This window comes from Pipistrellus hanaki, assembly GCF_964339955.1.
Source record: "Pipistrellus hanaki genome assembly, chromosome: 4".
Lineage (NCBI taxonomy): Eukaryota > Metazoa > Chordata > Mammalia > Chiroptera > Vespertilionidae > Pipistrellus > Pipistrellus hanaki.
The window spans coordinates 30,233,522-30,253,339 of NC_140506.1; the positions used below are offsets into that span (position 1 = coordinate 30,233,522).

At 36.3% G+C, this 19,818-nt stretch overlaps 2 protein-coding genes across 5 annotated transcripts in view; both read left to right on the forward strand.

Moving 5' to 3' along the window:
* The first annotated feature begins 310 nt into the window (after nucleotides 1-310).
* The window catches only part of TRAPPC13 (trafficking protein particle complex subunit 13), a 31,278-nt gene continuing 11,770 nt past the window's right edge, over nucleotides 311-19,818 (forward strand). For all 4 annotated transcript variants that reach the window (XM_084880812.1, XM_084880813.1, XM_084880814.1 and 1 more), the window contains exons 1-7: nucleotides 311-451; nucleotides 7,146-7,214; nucleotides 7,781-7,880; nucleotides 9,856-9,940; nucleotides 13,545-13,672; nucleotides 16,253-16,325; nucleotides 17,458-17,502. In XM_084880812.1, coding sequence (XP_084736938.1) covers nucleotides 406-451; nucleotides 7,146-7,214; nucleotides 7,781-7,880; nucleotides 9,856-9,940; nucleotides 13,545-13,672; nucleotides 16,253-16,325; nucleotides 17,458-17,502 — 546 coding nt within the window. In that variant the 5' untranslated portion in view covers nucleotides 311-405. The remainder of the gene's footprint in view (nucleotides 452-7,145; nucleotides 7,215-7,780; nucleotides 7,881-9,855; nucleotides 9,941-13,544; nucleotides 13,673-16,252; nucleotides 16,326-17,457; nucleotides 17,503-19,818) is intronic.
* SHLD3 (shieldin complex subunit 3) lies at nucleotides 319-4,758 on the forward strand. The gene is made up of 2 exons (XM_084880818.1): nucleotides 319-451; nucleotides 2,935-4,758. The coding sequence occupies exon 2, from the start codon at nucleotides 3,052-3,054 to the stop codon at nucleotides 3,805-3,807; it is 756 nt and encodes a 251-aa protein (XP_084736944.1). The 5' UTR covers nucleotides 319-451; nucleotides 2,935-3,051; the 3' UTR covers nucleotides 3,808-4,758.

The window sequence follows — 19,818 nt, forward strand, 5'->3', positions numbered from 1 at the left end:
AGGGGGGGGGGGGGGGAATGAGAAGGAACTACATCTCCCAGCATGCAGTGCGGTTTTATACGAAACTACAAGTCCCGGTGCCACCTCTGAATCTTTTACGCCGCCAGGCCGTCATTTCGGAGACCGCGTAATGTTCCGACGAGTGGCGTTGTGCCGTCGCGAAGTGTGAATGCGGCTGGGAAGAGGAGTATCCTCTTTGTGGGTGTTCCACAGGCCAGATGTGGCCTTGGTGAGAAGCTGCCGTTGGGTCGTAAAGGACCTGATAGGAAGGGAATTTAAAACACCACCGGGAAGGGGCTGTGTTTGACGCGCTGCCTTCCCCAAAGTGCGTTTTTTCTGCTCTCTTCCGGGTTGGATTGAACCTCCTCAACCCCCGTAGGCTCTCGATCGAGAGTGCCCGTCCAAATGGAAGTGAATCCCCCCAAACAGGAGCACCTGCTGGCTCTGAAAGGTAAAGTGAACCTGACTCCCCTTCATCTGTTCTCTCTCCCCCCCCCCCCCTCCTCTCTAGAGCTCCAAGTCTTGGCCACACAGCCCTGGCCTGTGGGGTGTAGGTCTCGTTCTTCTTACCCTCCCTGCACGCCCTATGGCTCTGCCGCTGGCGCCAAAGCGGCGGGAAGCAATTTCAACTCTGATTTTAGGTTTGTTGAGAGCCTCCCTCTAGAACGGGTAGGTAGACCGGTGGCGGAGGGGAGGGGATAGAGGCCAGTCACTCAGTGAGGTGCTGTTGCAGTCACCAGATTGTAGTCCCAGAACCTGACGTCCCCACCCTACGCGAGGAGAGCCATGTGACCTAGAGGATGACAGGCGGCCTCTGAAGTGGTTTTCTTTGGCGTCTTGTCCCTTCATGCGGCTCTGACAAAGAGCCTTCAACTCCATCTGTAGAACAGCAGTGCCAAAGATTTACAAGTACATGGTACTGACATATAATTCAGGTTTGTTAAAATCTGCTGTAGTGTGTACTTCAAAATACTCTGTATATGGGAAAACTCACGTCAACTTTCATATTCTGTACCTAGCCATCAATGTGAGTATGTTTGATAATTAGATCATTATTTAGAGAAAAACAGGTAAAAATTTTTCTTGAATTCCTATTGTTTTCTAGGAGGGGTGGGGGTGGGGGGAAACAACAAACTTTTAAATGCTTTCAGCTGTGTTTTATCTATTTTTTCCACAAATGCACTTTTTTATTTTTTGTATGCTCTGATATGTGGTTACCAACTCCTTCTTCTACTGAGCTGAGAAAATGCTCAGTAGACTTTCAAACTCAGTTGCATTGCACATCCTTGTGGTATCCATTTTGAGGGACCTTCCCTTCCAGAAGCCCCCCCAGTCCTATTTGTAACGTAAAATCAAATACCGATAGCTGGGGTTAGCAGGACGGCCTCTGACTGCCTAATTAAGGAAGTGCAATATTAAGTAATATAGCAAAATGCCCAGTAAGCTTAGTTTGAGCAAGTGAGCTGGACTGAAGTGGGTTATTCCTGAAGAAAAAGAAGAAAAGCAACTGCCAGGGGCTTTATCTCTCAATCTCACAGCAAGCATGCCCAGTAGGGGTTCCTTAACTCTCAAAAGTTAAGAAAGGTTTCCAAGATCACAAAGCTAATTATTGATGGAGGCAGTATTTCAGCACAAGGCCTTCCTCCGTCTTTCCCAAAAACTGAATAAGTTTAGACAATACTGAGGGAATTCTCAATGTCCTTATCTTACAATGTGAAAGTATAAGGGAAAAAATAAAAGCATACATTCTTGAAAGGATGTGCTACCTAATTTAAGAAACATTAAAAATTATGAATACTATGAATTTACAAGTTGTCAAGTCTGTTAATGGACATTAACAGTAGGCTAAAATAATCATGAGATGACTTATGACTCTTCACAAGGTGGTCATAAAGTGTTGACATCATGCCAGGAGTCCCCACCACTGTTATCCTGACAGTGGGAGAACCCTCATCAAGTAGTTCTTTTAATGATTTTGAGGAGAAGGGATTCAATCTCTCTCTTTTTTCTTCTTCTTCTTTTTTTTTTTTTTTTTTTTTTTTTTTTTTTTTTTTTAGTGTAAGATATGAAAGAATTTGCAAGTATGGCTTTTGCAGTTTTGTACCTGGTTAGAAAACCTGACTTGCTGATCCTGTAAGGTTCCATTCTTGAGCCTGTGTACTATATGCTGGAACTTACTCTCAGTGCTTAATTTGGGGCAACTTGAGGACTTCTGTGTTATAAGAAGAAAAAATAAGGGTCTAGCCTTCTTGCTTCCCTCCAAATTGGAATTCAAGAGCCAGGGTCTTAAGTGCCTTAATTAGACAGAGGAGGCTGTCACAAAACCAGTCCCTAGCCTGGGTAAAATGCAAACTGAAACCATTTTTATGCTTTTAGTGTTTACTATTGAGAAGTCTCAAAATTTTAAGTAGTATTATTACTTCTTTAAATGATCTATATATGAATCTAGTATTTTAAGAATCACAATGTTTGTTTTGTATATAGTCTTAATATTATTAGTACCTAATATATTAATGTCATTATTTTCAAAATTCTTTATTACCTATTAAGTTAAACATGTTGACTACTACTCTGTTTCCCCGAAAATAAGACAGTGTCTTATATTAATTTTTGCTCCCAAAGATGCGCTAGATCTTATTTTCAGGGGATGTCTTATTTTTCCATGCACTAGGTCTTATTTTCGGAGGATGTCGTATTTTCGGGGAAACAAGGTAGCATTTTTAGGCTAGAAGTGAGCTGATAAGGCATCTAATCCAGCTCCCTTATTTTCATGAGAGAGAGGATTTCCAGATTCGTGGATTACATTCACATTTACCACTAGCACTTTGGTAAAATAGTATATTGGGATTGGTTTTTGTTTTTCCTTTTCTCCCTGACTATTTGTATGTAGGCTGTCCCTACCATATCTTATTCTCTGCAATACTTCCGCTTTAGGTCCTGTTCCCCTCTGGTTTGGAAAGAAACAGTCTTGTAATTTTAAATTACAGTCTAGCTCTGAGGAGCTCAGCTAAGGAATTTTCTTTTCATTAAGAGTAATTGGACTACTTGAGAATGACCACCGAAATAATATTGCATTATCGAGCATATGAGAGTGATCCCACACAATTGCTGAAAATCGCAGAGAAAGCAATTCAAGACTTTCCTACGCGTCCTCTATCAAGATTTATCCCTTGGTTTCCACATGATGGGTCCAAACTTCCCCTCAAACCTAAACGATCACCACCGGTGATTTCTGCAGAGGCAGCTGAAGATGTGAAACAACACTTAGCCATCTCAGAACATGATGTTAAATCACAGAGTTATGATTGCACAGTAGCTCTATTGGAGTTTCAGCCTAATTTGAAAGGAAAGAAGCCCTTAATCCGTTCACACACACTGCATGAACAGATTACGTCTGGAAATCGGGATAAACAGTCAGAGAAAGGGAAACGGCACGAGAAGAGGTCCTGGAGCGTTTCACTCCCCGGCAAAAATTGTACTGAAGATATTTTTCCTTTGTCTGAAAAATTGCAAGATAGTGTAAAGGCACTAGGTTTACACTTGTTTTATAGAGCAAGATGGACAATAGATCAAACTGTATGTAACAACCAAACTCTGGAAGACATTTGGGCAAAACTCAATAGAATTATCAGGCACAATGAACTTCCATCTTGTAATGCTACAATTCAGAGACATTTGGGCCAAATATGGGTGTTCTGTGATATTATGTACTGTGAATATGTGGGAAATCTCCTTAAAGGAAGATTAGCTCTCACAGGGAAAATAAATTTATTTGTGCGTAAACATGGTATTATTTTTAGTATGTAATGAATTCCAGTGGTTGTCAAAAAGAAGAGTATGTACTGAAATAGATGAGTAAATTTTACTAGTTTTTAAATTTTTATTGACAATTTTTTTTATTTGAATCTTTGTTAGTATAGCCTATTTATTCTTAACATTGTGAAAAATAATTGTGTGGTAACAAGTGTTCAGTTTGTGTCTCAGGAATAAATATCATGTGAATTTGTAGACTTGTCATTTAAGTCAAGAACTTTTTAACAGCCATTGTTTAAATTAATTTTGATAAATTATTATTTATACTGATGTTAGAGGTAAAATGAGCCATTCCTTTTGTTCTGTTAATTTTCCAATGGTTGAGTTATATATTCCTATGAGTTACAGTGAATAGTTTGGATTTGGGTAAATCCTTAAAATCTAATTTTATACTATTTTTTTCTTTACTCATCTAAAATGTAATAATTTTTTAAAAATTAAACTAAAACCTGTTTCATTTTCAGGGAATGCTACTTCGGTGGCATGTATATAGTTCAAAATGGGAGACCAATCAAATTGTGTGTGTTCCCAAAGATATGTAATAGATAACAGTTGATGTATTGTCTTGAAACAAAGGTTAAATAAAAAAATAAATAATTTTCCTAAAACCATAGTATATCTTTAAGACTATATAGCGTGTTTTGAAAAGAAGCATTAAATATGATAAGAAATCAAGTTACTTTTTATTCTAATACAAGTAATAGTCAATATTAATGACTATTAATACTGGTTACTAACCTGCTGGTTCTTGAAGTCATTGTTGGTTTCCCATAACCAAAAGGTTATAAAATGGATTTATGCAACACCTCATAGAAATAACCAAAGGATTTATATGGGTATATGCATAGCCCCTGGACACAGACAATAGTGTGGTGAAGGACTGGGAGATGGAGTGGGGCAGGGTGCAGGGGGTCATTGGGGGGAAAAAGGAGGAACATATATAATGCTTTCAACAGTAAAGATAATTTTTAAAAAAAATAACCAAAGTGCCCTGACCGGTTTGGCTCAGTGGATAGAGCATCAGCCTATGGACTGAAGGGTCCCAGGTTCGATTCCGGTCAAGGGCATGTACGTTGGTTGCGGGCACATCCTCAATAGGGGGTGTGCAGGAGGCAGCTGGTCGATGTTTCTAACTCTCTATCCCTCTCCCTTCCTCTCTGTAAAAAACCAATAAAATGTATTAAAAAAAGTAAAAAATAACCAAAGTGATTATGGAATAAAAGGTTTATAAAAGGGTGTATTTATTTAATAAATTTAAATGCCTCCTATGAGCTAGATACTAGAATTCAGTAGGAAAGGATGCAAATGTACCCTGCCCTCACAGAGTTTACATGGAGTTACTACTATTAAGTAGTAAAACCAAACTCTTGAAAAAAAACCAGTAAGAGTGTATTCATTAGCCAGGTGGAGATATGTTTGCCTTGTGGCATAGTGCCTAGCGTGGTAGAGGTTTCATAATGCATGATAAATGTGCTCTTTGGAGAGATTCTTCACAGGCTGATATTGCTTAAAGTCCAAGGGGTCTACTCATTTTTAATAAAGAGGGAATCTTTTCCAGTTAGATTTTACTCTGTTCAAATTTTGTTTTGTTTTTAACTATTTTTAGTGTCATTTTATTGTCTCAAATGAGACTGCTGTCTAGAAAATAAACAGCATGTGCACAAATGCTTCCGGAAGTCTTTAAATGAAAAATCACCTGTTGTAGAGGGAGTTTCCAAAGTAGCTTCTTCAGTGATGACTTCCTCTTTTGTTCATCAATCTTGCTTTTCAATCCAAGACTGTTGGAGAAATGTCAAGAAGCCATTGAGTATTGCTAGTGAGCTTGTGAACAATAGTTGGTTAATATAATTAGGCAAAAATAAATGGTGAAGCTGATTATTGTTGAGGTCTTACTTACTGTGAGGTTGCTAATCAAGGGCTAAAAGTTAGGTACTCATGTCCTGGCCAGTGTGGCTGATGTTTGGGCATTACAGGCATGTGTCAGGGCACATGCCCTGGTTGCAAGTTCCACTGGGCGGGGAACATTGCCTGAGGTTCCTTCCCATCAAGCCCTGCCGGGCAGGGGGTGTGGTCTGAGGTCCCCATAAAGCTCTGCTTGGCTGGGAACGTGGCTTGAGGTCCCTCATCAATCCCTGCCAAGCAGGGAGCATGGCCTGAGGTCCCCGGTCAAGCCCTGCCAGGCAGAAACACGGCCTCAGGTTCCCTGCCCCCGCCCAGCACCACGCAGCCTAGGGTCCCTGCTGATTAAGGCTCGTCAGCCTCCATTGTGGGCCAGCCATCTTGTGTTACAGGATCCCTGCCTCTGCTGTGGGCACAGCCACCTTATGTTATGGAATCCCTGCCTCCATTGTGTGTGCAGCCATCTTGTTATAGCGTGACAGTCAATTTGTATATTCACTCTATTAGATAGGGCTAGAGGCCCGGTGCACAAAATTTGTGCATAGGGGTAGTCCCTCAGCCCACCTTAACCCTCTCCAATCTGGGAACCCTTGGGGGATGTCTGATTACTGGTTTTGGCACCATACCTGAGATCCTGCATTAAGCCCCACATGGTGGTAGGTGTGGCCTCAGGTCCTCCAGCCTGGCAGGATCTGGCCTAAACCTGTAGTTAGATATCCCTTTCACAATCCAGGACTGCTGGCTCCTAACCACTCACCTGCCTGATTGCCCCTAACCACTCTCCCTGCCAGTCTGATAGCCCCCTAACCGCTCCCCTGCCAGCCTGATTGACACCTAACTGCTCCCTTGCCAGCATGATTGTCCCTAACTGCCCTCCCATGACAGCCCAATCACCCCCAACTGCCTTCCCCTGTGGGGCTGAGGTGACTGCGCGACTGAGGCTGGATGAGGCAGGGAAGTATATAGTTATATTTTACATTAGTATAAAATGAGGTGACTGGGGGACTCTGGCTGGGTAAGGTGGGACTGAGAGGACTGGGCACTGCCATCTTGTGGCTGTGGGTGCTGCCATCTTTGTGATGATGTGACGATCAATTAGCATATTCCCTCTATTAAATAGGATAAACTCTTTTGTTTTCTAGTTTTTCTGTAATAAGGTGTATTTACATTTAATTTTTAAAGTTCATTAACTTATAAAAATGTAAAATTATTTTCTTTTCTCATGTATAAAATTGTTTCATATATTAGCATTTAAAATGAATGATTGCTATATAATAATCTTAGGAAGTATTTAATATTATATTTAGTTTAGGAAGTATATAGTTATATTTTACATTAGTATAAAATGTATGAGTGCCATGCACTGGCTTGGGAATACTAGCCCAAAGCAATATTAATATACCTATTTTTTTTTTTACTGTTGGAATTCACAGTGATGCGGTTGACGAAGCCTACTTTATTCACCAATATTCCAGTAACATGTGAAGAGAAAGACTTACCTGGTATGGTACTTACTTTATTCTACTGCACTTAGGGGAAAATTGGCATCTTAATTGACTCTGTTACCTTTGAATAAGCCCAGCCTTGCCAATTTTTACTCTTTGCTACATTTTCTGTTCCCTGTTTTTGTAGCATGCAAGTGGTGGCCATCAAGTAACAGGTCTCATTATAAGGTACTATTAATATCCAATGGCAACAGGAGATTTTTATTTTAGTTTTAATAATAATACATCCATAGTCATAATGCTATAAAAATTACATTTGTCTTCAAATTGTTCCATCAATGTATGTATTAGCATTCCCTTTTTTTAAAATTACTGGAGCTTACTATAATATATTTTATATCACTTGACCTATATTTACCTTTGTTTCTAATGTTCATTCTCTGTGAAACTAGAATTTATTGGCATGCACTAGTTTCATTGAAGGTTACATATTAGCTTGTTTAAATATAACTTGTGAAGAGATTGTTTTTTTAAAAACATCTCTCTCCCATATATATATATATTTATGTATAATAAGTAAAGTTATTTACAAGGTAGAATTTTATGTTTTTGTCTTTCTATAGGAGATCTCTTTAACCAACTCATGAGAGATGATCCTTCAACTGTAAATGGTGCAGAAATTTTAATGTTGGGAGAAATGTTGACTTTACCACAGAATTTCGGGTAAGAATGATGTAATCACAAAGGACATGCAGCAATACTTTGAAGGCATTACAAATCTAGTTTTCAGAAAAATAACTATGGGTTGGCAAAGTGCTCATGATCCATTTAAGTGGTAAAAAAAACATTTCATCAAAATTATACTATATGATACTGGTTTTTAAAAAACCGTAAATATATATATATATATATATATATATATATATATATATATAGTTAAGAAAAATAAGATACATACCAAGATATTAATAGTGATTCTTCAAGTGATAGGATTTTAACTTTCTCCATTAGATCTTTCTATACAGGGTCAGGCAAAAGTCAGTTTATAGTTGTTTGAATGGAAAATAATACAATAATTAATAAATAATACAATACAAGAATGAACTATTTTGCATACTCACAACTGTAACAGTACTTTTTGCTCTACTCTGTATTTTTTAATGCCCATGGATTCCTTTTATTTTAATTTATTTAATACAAATGTCTTTCAGAATCATCTCTTTTATTCAACTTCACAGCCCTCTCTCAACGTAAGTTATCAGACTTGGCAGCTAATTAGGAGCTATAAATTTTTTTTATTTTTCCTCTTTCTCTTAGCTTATTATTATAGATTATTATTGGGGTGGATGCCCCTGGTTCCATCCTTTTCAACTGAGAGAATTTGACACTAAAATGTATTTTTTAAGTTTTTATGAAAGGTTTACAGAAGGTGGTCATTGACTAGTGTCTTCAAAACTTGGAAATATATTCATGTAAAAATATGTTTTATAAATATATATTTTAAAATATTTTACATAGTATATAATTACAAATATATTTTTTTATAAAATAATTTTATAAAAAGTATACAGTAAAGCCACTAGTTACTATTTTTATTAGACTAACTTAGAAAAATCAAATATAAAAAATACTCTGAGATCAATTACTTGGGTCTCTTCTAGATTCAGGTCATAAGGTAGTTAACAAAAATTGCTTTTTTCTATCCTCTTCAATAACAAATCTTAAGACTCCTAAGACTCTTAACATGAACCTGATTTCAGTGACTTATTCCTAAAGAAACTGGCAGTTAGTGCTGTAGTTGAGGGCCATGATTTATAGCTTGTTTTACAGATTAAACTAGAGGACTGGTGCATGAAATTCATGTATGAGTAGGGTCCCTAGGCCTGGCCGGCAATCAGGGCCAATCTGCAGTGCGATCGGGATGCCCCCTGATGGCACCTGCCTTGACTGGCCTGGCACTGCCTACTCGCCAGCCTTGCCGTCGCCACCAGTCGCCTCCCTTGTGGGGCGACCAGCAGGGTGATTGGGGGGCCCATGCTGGCTGGGCTGGGGTCAGCTCCTGCATTGAGTGTCTGCCCCCTGGTAGTCAGTGTGCATCATAGTGGCCAGTCATTCCGCTGGTCATTCTGTTCAGTCAGTTTGCATATTAGGCTTTTATTATGTAGGATGCAATTCAAAATACTTATCCTAAATAATAAAAGCCTAATATGCAAATCGAACAGTGGAACGATCAGTCATTGTGATGCACAGTGACCACCAGGGGGCAGACACTCAACACAGGAGCTGTCCCCTGGTGGTCAGTACACTCCCACAGGGGGAGCGGCACTCAGCCAGAAGGCGGGCTCACAGCTGGCGAACACAGCAGTGGTGGTCGGAGCCTCTCCTGCCTCTATGGCAGTTCTAAGGATGAGGAGCAGACCCAAGCCGGCAGTCAGACATCCCCCAAGGGCTCTCAGACTGAGAGAAGGTGCAGGCCAGTCTGAGGGGCCACCGCCCCCAAGTGTAAGAATTTTGTGCACTGGGCCTCTATTAATAAAAGAGCAGCCTAATGTAAACAAGGAATGTTGAAGCAGTATTTTTCCTGATCTCTGTCCTTTAATAAATTTTTCTACATTTGAAGTTCTCAGTGGTGCTCAAATAGAATATTTATGATAAATCTTGAATGAATTTCTATGTAAAATTTTATTTTATTTCACAGGAACATATTTTTGGGAGAGACCTTTTCCAGTTATATCAGCGTTCATAATGATAGTAATCAAGTTGTAAAAGATATATTGGTAAAAGTAAGTGGCATTCTTGTTTGCGATATATTTTTTAAAACAACTTTTCTATTATGTTTTTGAAACTTATAAAAAGCATGTTTGACATGGAAATTTTTGTCATCAACAACAAGCAATAATTAAATACCTAATAGTATAGTAAGCTAAGCACAGGATCATTTCTGTTATTTCCAAAGTTTGTGATAGGTTGGATGAGAAAATGTACCAGTCAACAGTAAACAGCAGAATGTTTTTGTTAGCAATTTCTGATTAACATAATAAAATTTGAAGGAGGAGGAAAGATTACGGGTGGGGGAGGGGGGGAGATTGCCTAAATCAGGAAAGCTTATTAGAAGAAAAGGAGCACAAGAGGGTCTTGAAAGAATGGTAGGATTTAGAGAAAAAGACAAGAGGAACTAGGTAATCGGAAGCAGAGACATAGGGATACAAGTTGTGTTCTTATAGCACTGAAGAGTAGGCAAGATTATGGATGTGCACACAGTGGAGCACCTTGCAAGCTAGGCTAAGGTTGAGATTTTGCCTGTTTTGTTTTTTGAGACCGTGAGCAGTCAGAGGAGATTTAAAAAAAAATATATATATATATATATATATATATATATATATATATATATATATATATATATATATGTATATATATATATGTATATATATATATATATATATATATATATATAATTGATTTCAGAGAAACAAGGGATAGGGAGGGGGAGATAGAAACATCAATGATGAGAATCATTGATCAGCTGCCTCCTACATGCCCCCTAATGGGAATTGAACTCGTAACCCAGGTATGTGCCCTGTCAGGGAATTGAACCTTGACCTCCTGGTTCAATAGGTCGATGCTCAACCACTGAGCAACACTGGCCAGGCTGTCAATGGAGATTTTTGAGCAAAGATATTCACACTATTTTGGAAGACTGATGAAAGCATTGTATGGGATGGTTTGTAGGAAATAGACCAGTTAGAAGATTTTTTCAGTCATTTAGAAATTAAGAGAGAGAATATACCAATTCAATTAAACAATCTGAAATCTATTTACATAGAGAAAGTGCATAAAGAAAGTAAAAACTCACTGAATATGAGGGAGAAGTTTTGTAAAAGCTGTCCCAAGTGATGCGTTTAGGTCACTTGAGCATTATCAGAACGGAAGTCCAATTAGGATGTGTTTGAAAATGATCAATTATTAGAATTGAAAAGGACCTCAGCAAATATTCCAAATTTCCTATATGACCTAACTCCCAGAAATTGGATGCAAATTTTTGCATACATGTGCATATGTTTGTTATACTATTGATGGGGTTTCTGCCTTTCATTAGGTCAGGAGTTGGCAAATTATAATCTGTAGGCCATATTTGGTCCATGCCTATTTTTATGGCTTTTGAGCAAATAATGGTTTTTACATTTTCAAATGATTGGAAAGAAACAGCTTATTTTGTGATGTGAAATTCAAATTTCAGTGTCCATAAAGTTTTATTGACACACAGACACACTCATTTATTTCTGTATTATCTGTGGCAGATCTCAAGCTACAATGGCTGAGTTGTAGTTGCAATAGAGCTCTGCAAAGTCTAAATTATTTGCTGCCTGGTCTTTTAAAGTTTGCCAGTCTTTGCATTCGATTATGAAAAGATCTGACTTTTAGAACTTTGAGAATGTATACTTTTTTCCTGGCATTCAGTAAATGTTCTATTTATTTTTATAAGATGAATAAATCAATCAGGGCATCTAATTTAAGGTAAATAAGTATTAAAAAGAGAAAAACAATATAATAGCTTTCTTATAAATATATAAGTTTATATCTTTTGGCTTTATTTAGTTTTAATTTTTATAAAGGCAGTGGTGTTTGAAATATAACAGCAGCGAATGTTTATTGAATAGTGTAATGCCCATCAAGAATCTTCTTTTTTTAAATTAAATTTATTTAATGTTGAGTGTATTACAGATGTCCCCAATTTTACCTTTACCCCACACCACCCAGTTCCCACCCCACCCCAGTCCTTCCCCTGTCCATTGTCTGTGTCCATGGAAAGAATCTTCTTCATCTCAAAAAGATATTTAGTTGTATTATGTACACATAAGTCATTTTTTTATATCAGATTCATGATGACATAGGTAGCATAACATGATATTGGCTTATATTTTTCTTTTTTCATGTTTTCTTTTATCAAGTTTTAGGTATCAATATTATGGTTGCTAAAGGACTTGTATGTATGTATAGTAGCATAACCAATAGACACGGGATACTGGGGCAGTCGGGGCTTGTCCTGGGGAGATGGGTGGTGCAGTGGTGGTGGTGGAGGGGGGTCAATAGGGGAAAAAAGCGACATATGTAATACTTTAAACAATAAAAAAAAATATTATGGTAGTTAAAAAAAAATTTAGGGAAATTTCCTTTATTTTCAATGCTTTGGAGCAATACATGGAGCATTTAGACTTTTTTTTTTTTTTTTTTTTTTTTTTGACTATCTGATCTTTAAAGGGTTTGTAGAATTCTTTTTATAGGATTCTCCTGCTAAATCATATGGGCTAGTGCTGTTTTTTTGGGGAAGTTATTTGATAGCATTTTCACTTTCGTCCTCTGGAGATTAGTATGTGTAATCTTTCATCTCTAATAGTGAAAATTTTGCAAAACTGTCTTATTCCAGGAAATGATCCATTTTATGTAGATTTTTAAAAATTTATTTGTGTATAGGTCTTCATGGTAGTCTCTGAAAATGTCTATCTCAATGCTATTTTTCCCTGGTCATTTTTTATTTTGCGTATTTTTGCTTTCTTTTTCTCTTGATTTAGTTTAGGTATCTCTTGGTTTATATATTAGGTTTTTTATTTATTACTTTATATCTAATGCTTTTCTATTCTCTACCTCATTAATATTTGCTTTTAACTGTATCTTTCTTTGTGGTTCTGATTATTTATCTTGTCCTTTTTCTACCTTTTTAGCTGGGGATTTAATTTGTTTATTTTTATTCTTCTTACTATTTTTTTTATAAAAGTGAATTCTCTTCTGATTCACTAGTTTAGGTGTATCCTACAGATTCTGATATGTAGTTTTTTAAATAATTTTATAATTTCCTTTGTATTTCCCCTTCTACCCAAAAGTAAATAGGTTTTTCAAATAGAAAGGCCTTTTTGTCTTATTAATAATTTGTAATTATATTGTGTCATAATCAGACAGTATTATTCTTGTAATTTTTCTGTTTTTCACACTTATTTTGGGGTAGCAGTTTTTATCAGTGACTTGTTTAAATTCTCATTATCTGTTTTCTTTTTTTAGTGTTTTTTATAGATGAACCCTATTGGTGGCTTTGCATTCTGTGCAGTTTGAAGATTTTTTAAATACCTAAGTGAAGAATTCCCTTGTGTGAAACATTTGTATTTAATTCTGAATTCTCATACTACCTTGTTGATTTTATTTTATTTTTTATGTGCATGTGTATGTGAACCATTGTCATGGTTCTGAGTGTCAGAGCTATACAGAAACACTTACGCAGAGAAGTCTTGCTCCTCCTTCATCCTACTTCTGTGTTCCTATTCTTTGCATCCATACCTGTCCTCACCATGTAGATAACCAGTCTCATTTGACTATTTTTTGCCACTTTCTTTCAAGGCTGATCTTCAGACAAGCTCTCAGCGTTTAAATCTTTCTGCCTCCAATGCTGCAGTGGCTGAACTGAAACCTGATTGTTGTATTGATGATGTCATACACCATGAAGTAAAGGAAATTGGAACACACATGTAAGGATTATTTTTACTAGGTTTAGAAGGCTTTCTTTTATATATGCCTTTATTTGAAACTTTTGCTTTATTTCCAGTTATCATTAAACCTAATGCCTACTTCAGAAAGAATTTTATGTTTTCATGTTTACATTTTACCAGAAACAGTTTATAAACAGAATATTTTTTATGTATTTGAATGTTAAAACTGTATTTTTCTTTCAATCTGAGAAGCAAATATGAACATTTCAGCCATTTAAAGTAATTTTATATTTCTCCACTGCCTTACCACTTAATTAATTCACAAATTCTGTTAGTTCTTATACCCATCTTTCATTACCATCTCTTCTTCATCTCTGCTTACATCACCATTTTTGCCTCTTCTCTTTTTAAAAAAAATATTTGTATTGATTTCAGAGAGGGAGAGAGAGTTAGAAACATCAATGATGAGAGAGAAACATTGATCGGCTGCCTCCTGCACTCCCCCCAACTGGGGATCGAGCCTGCAGCCTGGGCATGTGCCCCTGACCAGAATTGAACCTGGGACCCTTTAGTCCACAGGCTGACGCTCTATCCACTGAGCCAAACCAGCTGGGGCTCTATTTATATTCTCATCACTTTCTCTCGCTGTCTACACTGCAGTCATACTAGACTTCTTTTACCTCTGAACTCTATGACTTAAAATATATTCTTCCCTTACAAATGAATGCCTATGCCATCTTGTTTAGTTCTACTTCTTCATAACTCAGATTCAGCATGACTTCCTCAAAGAGGCTTTCCTGATTTCCTAGACTGAATTAAGTGACCCCTTTTACACATTCTGTAGTATCCACAACTTGTCATTTTTATTTATTTATTTATTTATCTTTTTTTTAATCTGAACAATAAAGATTTATTAAATTATATATAGAACTACAATGGCCAAAGGCTTTTCTATACACAGTAGGGCTTATTTTCAGTGAGAGTTCTTTCATTCATTATGATTTATCTCCACTATTAGTGTTATTAGTGTTTTTGTGATTTTTGAAGGGAACTAGGATGAATAAACACTTTCCCCCATGGCTTACATTCATAGGGTTTTTCCTTATTATGAGTTCTTCTATGATATAAGAGGGAACTTAAGCGAAAGTTTTAGCAAATTCCTTATATTCATAGGGTTTTCTCTCACTATGAGTTCTTTCATGATGGTGAAGGATCTTGGACAAGAGGAAATTTTACCACTATGGTTACATTCATAGGGTTTTTCCCAAGTATGACATTTTTCGTGATTTCTTAGCAAAGAGGAATGAAGGAAAGCTTAACCACATTCCTTACATACATGAGGCATCTTTCCATGAGTTACTTTATGTTCTCTAAGACATTTGGCAGAAAAAAAGGCTTTCTCACATTTCTTACATTTGTATGGTTTCTCCCCAGTATGTATTCTTTTTTGTACTGAAGTTACTGAGTGCCTACTGTTGCATTAAGGTATAAATTTCATGAAGTCTACTATGTCCCCAGGATCTAGCAAGGAACAGAAGTAAAAATATATTGCAATTTAAATTATTGAAATATTAAGTGTGTAAAATCCCTATTTTACAGAAAATGAGACTCTTGTATAGTTAAATACTTAGTAAATAATGGTGTGGAACTCAACTCTAAATCTGCCTTCAAGACCTGTACCGTGCTACTCTTATTCCTACAGTGAGCACTTTGAAGAAAGATATTGTGGGGTTTTGTTTGTTTTGTGTGTTAATCCTCACCCAAAGATATTTTTTCCATTGATTTTTAGAGACTAGATGGGAGGGAGTAAGGGGAAAGAGAGAGAGAGAAACATCCATGTGTCTCACATTAATTGGTTGACTCCCATACACGCCGGGCCAGGGGTAGAACTTGCAACCCAGGTACATGCTCTTGACCAGGAATCAAATCTGTGACCCTTCGTTGTGTGGGCCAATAGCCTAACACTGAGCCTTGTTGATCAGGGCCAGATACTGTGTTTTGATCAATACTGTATCCCTAGGACCTGGCTTAGTACTAGGCATAAATATAAAGGAGAAATTAAATTAGCTACAATGTCATCACCTGGTATAACCAGTCTTAAAATATTGCTGTATTTCTTTTCATTCATTTTTATGTGCATATAGGTAGCAGATATGTATAAATAATTTACGTAATATTTTACAAATTTTACAAATACCATATTACTCATGGTTTTGTCGTCTTCAATTCACTGTGAATATTTTCCCTCTTTAGTCAATGATCTTTGAAACACTTTTTTTTTTTTTTTTTTTAAGGATAGATTACTGACTTTTAGAGAGAGAGAAAGGGAGAGGGAGAGAGAGAAACATCTTCTATAAGAGCGTAACATTGGTTAGGCATCATCCTGTGAACTGAAAGGTCCCTGGTTGAATTTCCTGATCAGGACACGTGTCCTTGTTGCCAGCTCAATCCCCAGTAGTGATATGTGCAAGAGGCAGCCATGATGTTCCTCTCTCATCAATGTTTCTATCTCTCCTTTTCCCTTCTTCTCTCTCTAAAAATCAATAAAAGCATATATTTTTTTAAAAAGGAATACAACTAAAAATGATTCAGAATGATTAAGATATCTTTCTATTTCAGCTTGGTGTGTGCAGTGAGTTATACAACTCAGGGCGGAGAAAAAATGTATTTTAGAAAATTCTTCAAATTTCAGGTATTGAATATGACAGTGGTAAATGTTTTTATTTGTGTGTGTGTGTGTGTGTTTTGTATTTATTTGTTTTTTGAAAGTGTAGTTATTTCTATTTATCTACAGTGAAAACAGGCTCCAAATAAAAGCATATAATATTTTTGGACTTTTCATATTACTAGCAATCTGAAGTTAGATGTAATTAAGTTAATTAAAAGCAGAGAAATTATCATTACCAATTTATAATAATAAAAAGGTAATATGCTAATTAGACTGGTGACATTCTGGACAAAGCTGGGGCTGCAAGGACCTAACCTTGTACCTATTTTGTGCATTGGGCCTCTCGTGTACCAATCTGATGTTCTTGTAATGAAACTTGAAGGTTTTTACCCCAAAATATTTCTGATATTTTTATAACTTCACAAAGCACACATGAAGAGGGGGAAAATGATTGACAAGTCCAGGAAAAATAAGTATAAATGTTATCAACTTTATAAGGAAATATTTAAATGAGAAATTATTGACTTGGGCTGAGTACACCAAGCTTCATTGGGACTCCAAAATTTTGTATTTATACACAATTTTCAAAGTCAGTAATCAAAAATAGTTTAAAAACCACTGTTTAAGGTACATATGTGTGTGGATCAGGAGACAAGATTACCATGTATGTCTATATAGAGATCTAGTTATGATACTATATATATTTTTTATTCCTTTACGTGAAAGAAAAACTATTATCAATAGGAAACATATTTTGCTATTGCTTTGCTACATTGCTAATTTGTTTTAAGATTTTACATGCCTTTTGAAAAAATAAAAGGAATTTTAGTTGCTTAACTTAATAAACATTTTTGGTAAATAAACGTATAGAAAAATACTGAAGTAATGTGTTCAGTTTAGTCAAATGTAATGAAGTAAAACCCACGTAACTATCCCCTAGTCAAGAAACAATGGCTGCCTTTTTAAAGATGCATTTAGGATTATCCATTTAGGGTTTTTTGTTTCTGTAAGAGGATTTCATACCTATTAGAAAAGTCTTTTACAAATAAATTGGAAATTGGCTTTGACACATGTAAGCCCTGCTATTTAAAACAACCAAACAAAATAAATGGTCAAATGATAAGAAACTCCTGCTTGATATGCTTTATTCAACTAGGTTCTCAAACCACTGGATGTGAAAACCAAATTTTACAATGCAGAGGTAAGTGTTGGGCACGTAATATTTTGGATAAAACATTAAGATCTTATTTGATTAAAATTATGTAGTATTACATTTCTTTTTATATTGAAGTCAATTGCTGATAGTCCTGCAAATTACTTGTGAAAAATGAGCATAAAGTTCAATCAAAAGTGAATAATTTCATTGAAGATCACTTTAATCTGCTGTTTTCAATTTACATGGAATCAGTATGATTTTTATTTTCATTGTTAATTTTGTAAAGCTTTCACCCCTTTCATTAAATGATTGCCCTGTCATTCCAATTAATAGTTCTTATTACTGTTTAAAAACATCAGCGATCTGCTGAATATTTACAATGTAATTCTGATATTTCAAAAATTGAAGTGGTAGCTCTAACCCTGCAAAAAAGATTTAATATTTACATGGGAAATATTGATAAGTAGAGCTCAGCAGTATGAAGTTCGTTGTACAACTGAGCATACCAACATGTCTAAGATAAGGAGCCTGATCTACAGTAAAGAGCCATGAGGAGGAAAAAAAGACATAAAATAACAAAACCAGCTACTGTAGTATAAAGTGAACCTAAGAGAATGATATTTTTAAAAAATGTGCTGCAGGAACTCTGGGGAGGAGATTTTGAAGTAGTCTGAAGAAGCTTCATGGAAGAGGAGGGGAACTGAGGAGTCTGGAAAAAGGGATGTTGGGGAGCCCAAGTGTAAGAGCAGTGAAGGCATTCTAAGCAGAGTTGCCCAGGCACATGGAACCTGTAGTGAAAAGTGTACATATTTGATGGGAGGGTAGAGTCTCATCAAGGAGATTCCTAGATGTCTAGATGTTTGAGCTATGTGCTGTGTGTGTGTGTGTGTGTGTGTGTGTGTTTAATATATTTTCATTGATTTCAGAAAGGAAGGGAGAGGGAGAGAGAGAAAGATCAATGGTGAGAGGAATCATTGATCAGCTGCCTCCTGCACACTCCAAACTGGGAATCAAGTCCACAACCTGGGCATGTGCCTTGACTGGGAATTGAACCACGACCTCCTGCTTCATAGATCGATGCTCAACTACTGAGCCAAACCAGCCGGCCTACTAGTTAAAAGAGTTGACATTTCTTTTGGGGGTTAGGAGAGTTGGAATACTACATATGTGCTCCACCTTTTTTTGTTATTTAATACTGTAATTTTGATTAATTGCAGCATTTGGCTTGGTGAATTTTATTTTATTTTTAAATATATTTTATTGATTTTAGAAAGGAAGGGAGAGAGAGATAGAAGCATCAATGATGAGAGAGAATCATTGATTGGCTGCATCCTGCATGCTCCTCACTGGGGATGGAGCCCGCAACCCAGGCATGTGCCCTTTGCTGGAATTGAACCTGGGACCCTTCAGTCCGCAGGCTGACTGACACTCTATCCACTGAGCCAAACCAGCTAGGGCGACTTGGTGAATTTTAAATAGTCTTATTGGAAAAATTTCATTCCTGGTAGGAGCGGAGATTGTTAACTATTCTGTTAGATTAGATATGGTAGAAAGTTAAAAATAAATAGGGCTATAGTGGTTTTTTTTTTTCTATAAATGGCTCATTGGAAAGTACATATTAAGATATTTTGGGTTTTCTTTGTTGAAGATATGTTGGTATATTCAGGCACTTGACAAGTAGTTTTATAATACTTGACACTTATTCAGTGATTTTTGAATAGCTTTATGAATTGCTAGTTACTCCATGAAAAATATACAAGTGACATACTCCCCTAAAAACAAACAAAGAAATAAATAAACCTCACAATTTCACCACACCAAAAAGTAACTGATTTTTCATTCATCCATATTCTCTTTCAGTCTTTACTCATTTATATATAATATCCTGTTTTTATAATCATAGTAACAATTTTATTTGTTGCCTTTTTCAGCTAACATTATATGTAAATAAACATAAATTTCAAGTTTTTGCCAACAAACTTCAGAACAAAAGTTTTAATAAAATCTGAACTTTTGAAAATAGATATCTATTTAAAAACAAGATAGGATGAGGCAGTTTCCTAGGAAATGCAAGAAAATGATAGGAGTTAATAAATCACTCTTGACGGAAGGTGATATTTTTTATACTCTGTGACATAGTCCGTACAAACCTAAAATCAGTCCATCATTTGTCACAGACATTTGTAAGCTGTTTCTAAGAATTCTAATAATATATGAGTCACCTAAAAAAAACAAGTTTTTGTGAAAAATTTTGTCATAGTCTTCTAAACTAGAAAAGCCTCTCAAGAAGTGACCTTAGATGCTGAGGTTCAGACCTTTGGTCACCTGCTGGGTGCAGAGCTCCAGGCCAGGTGATGAAGA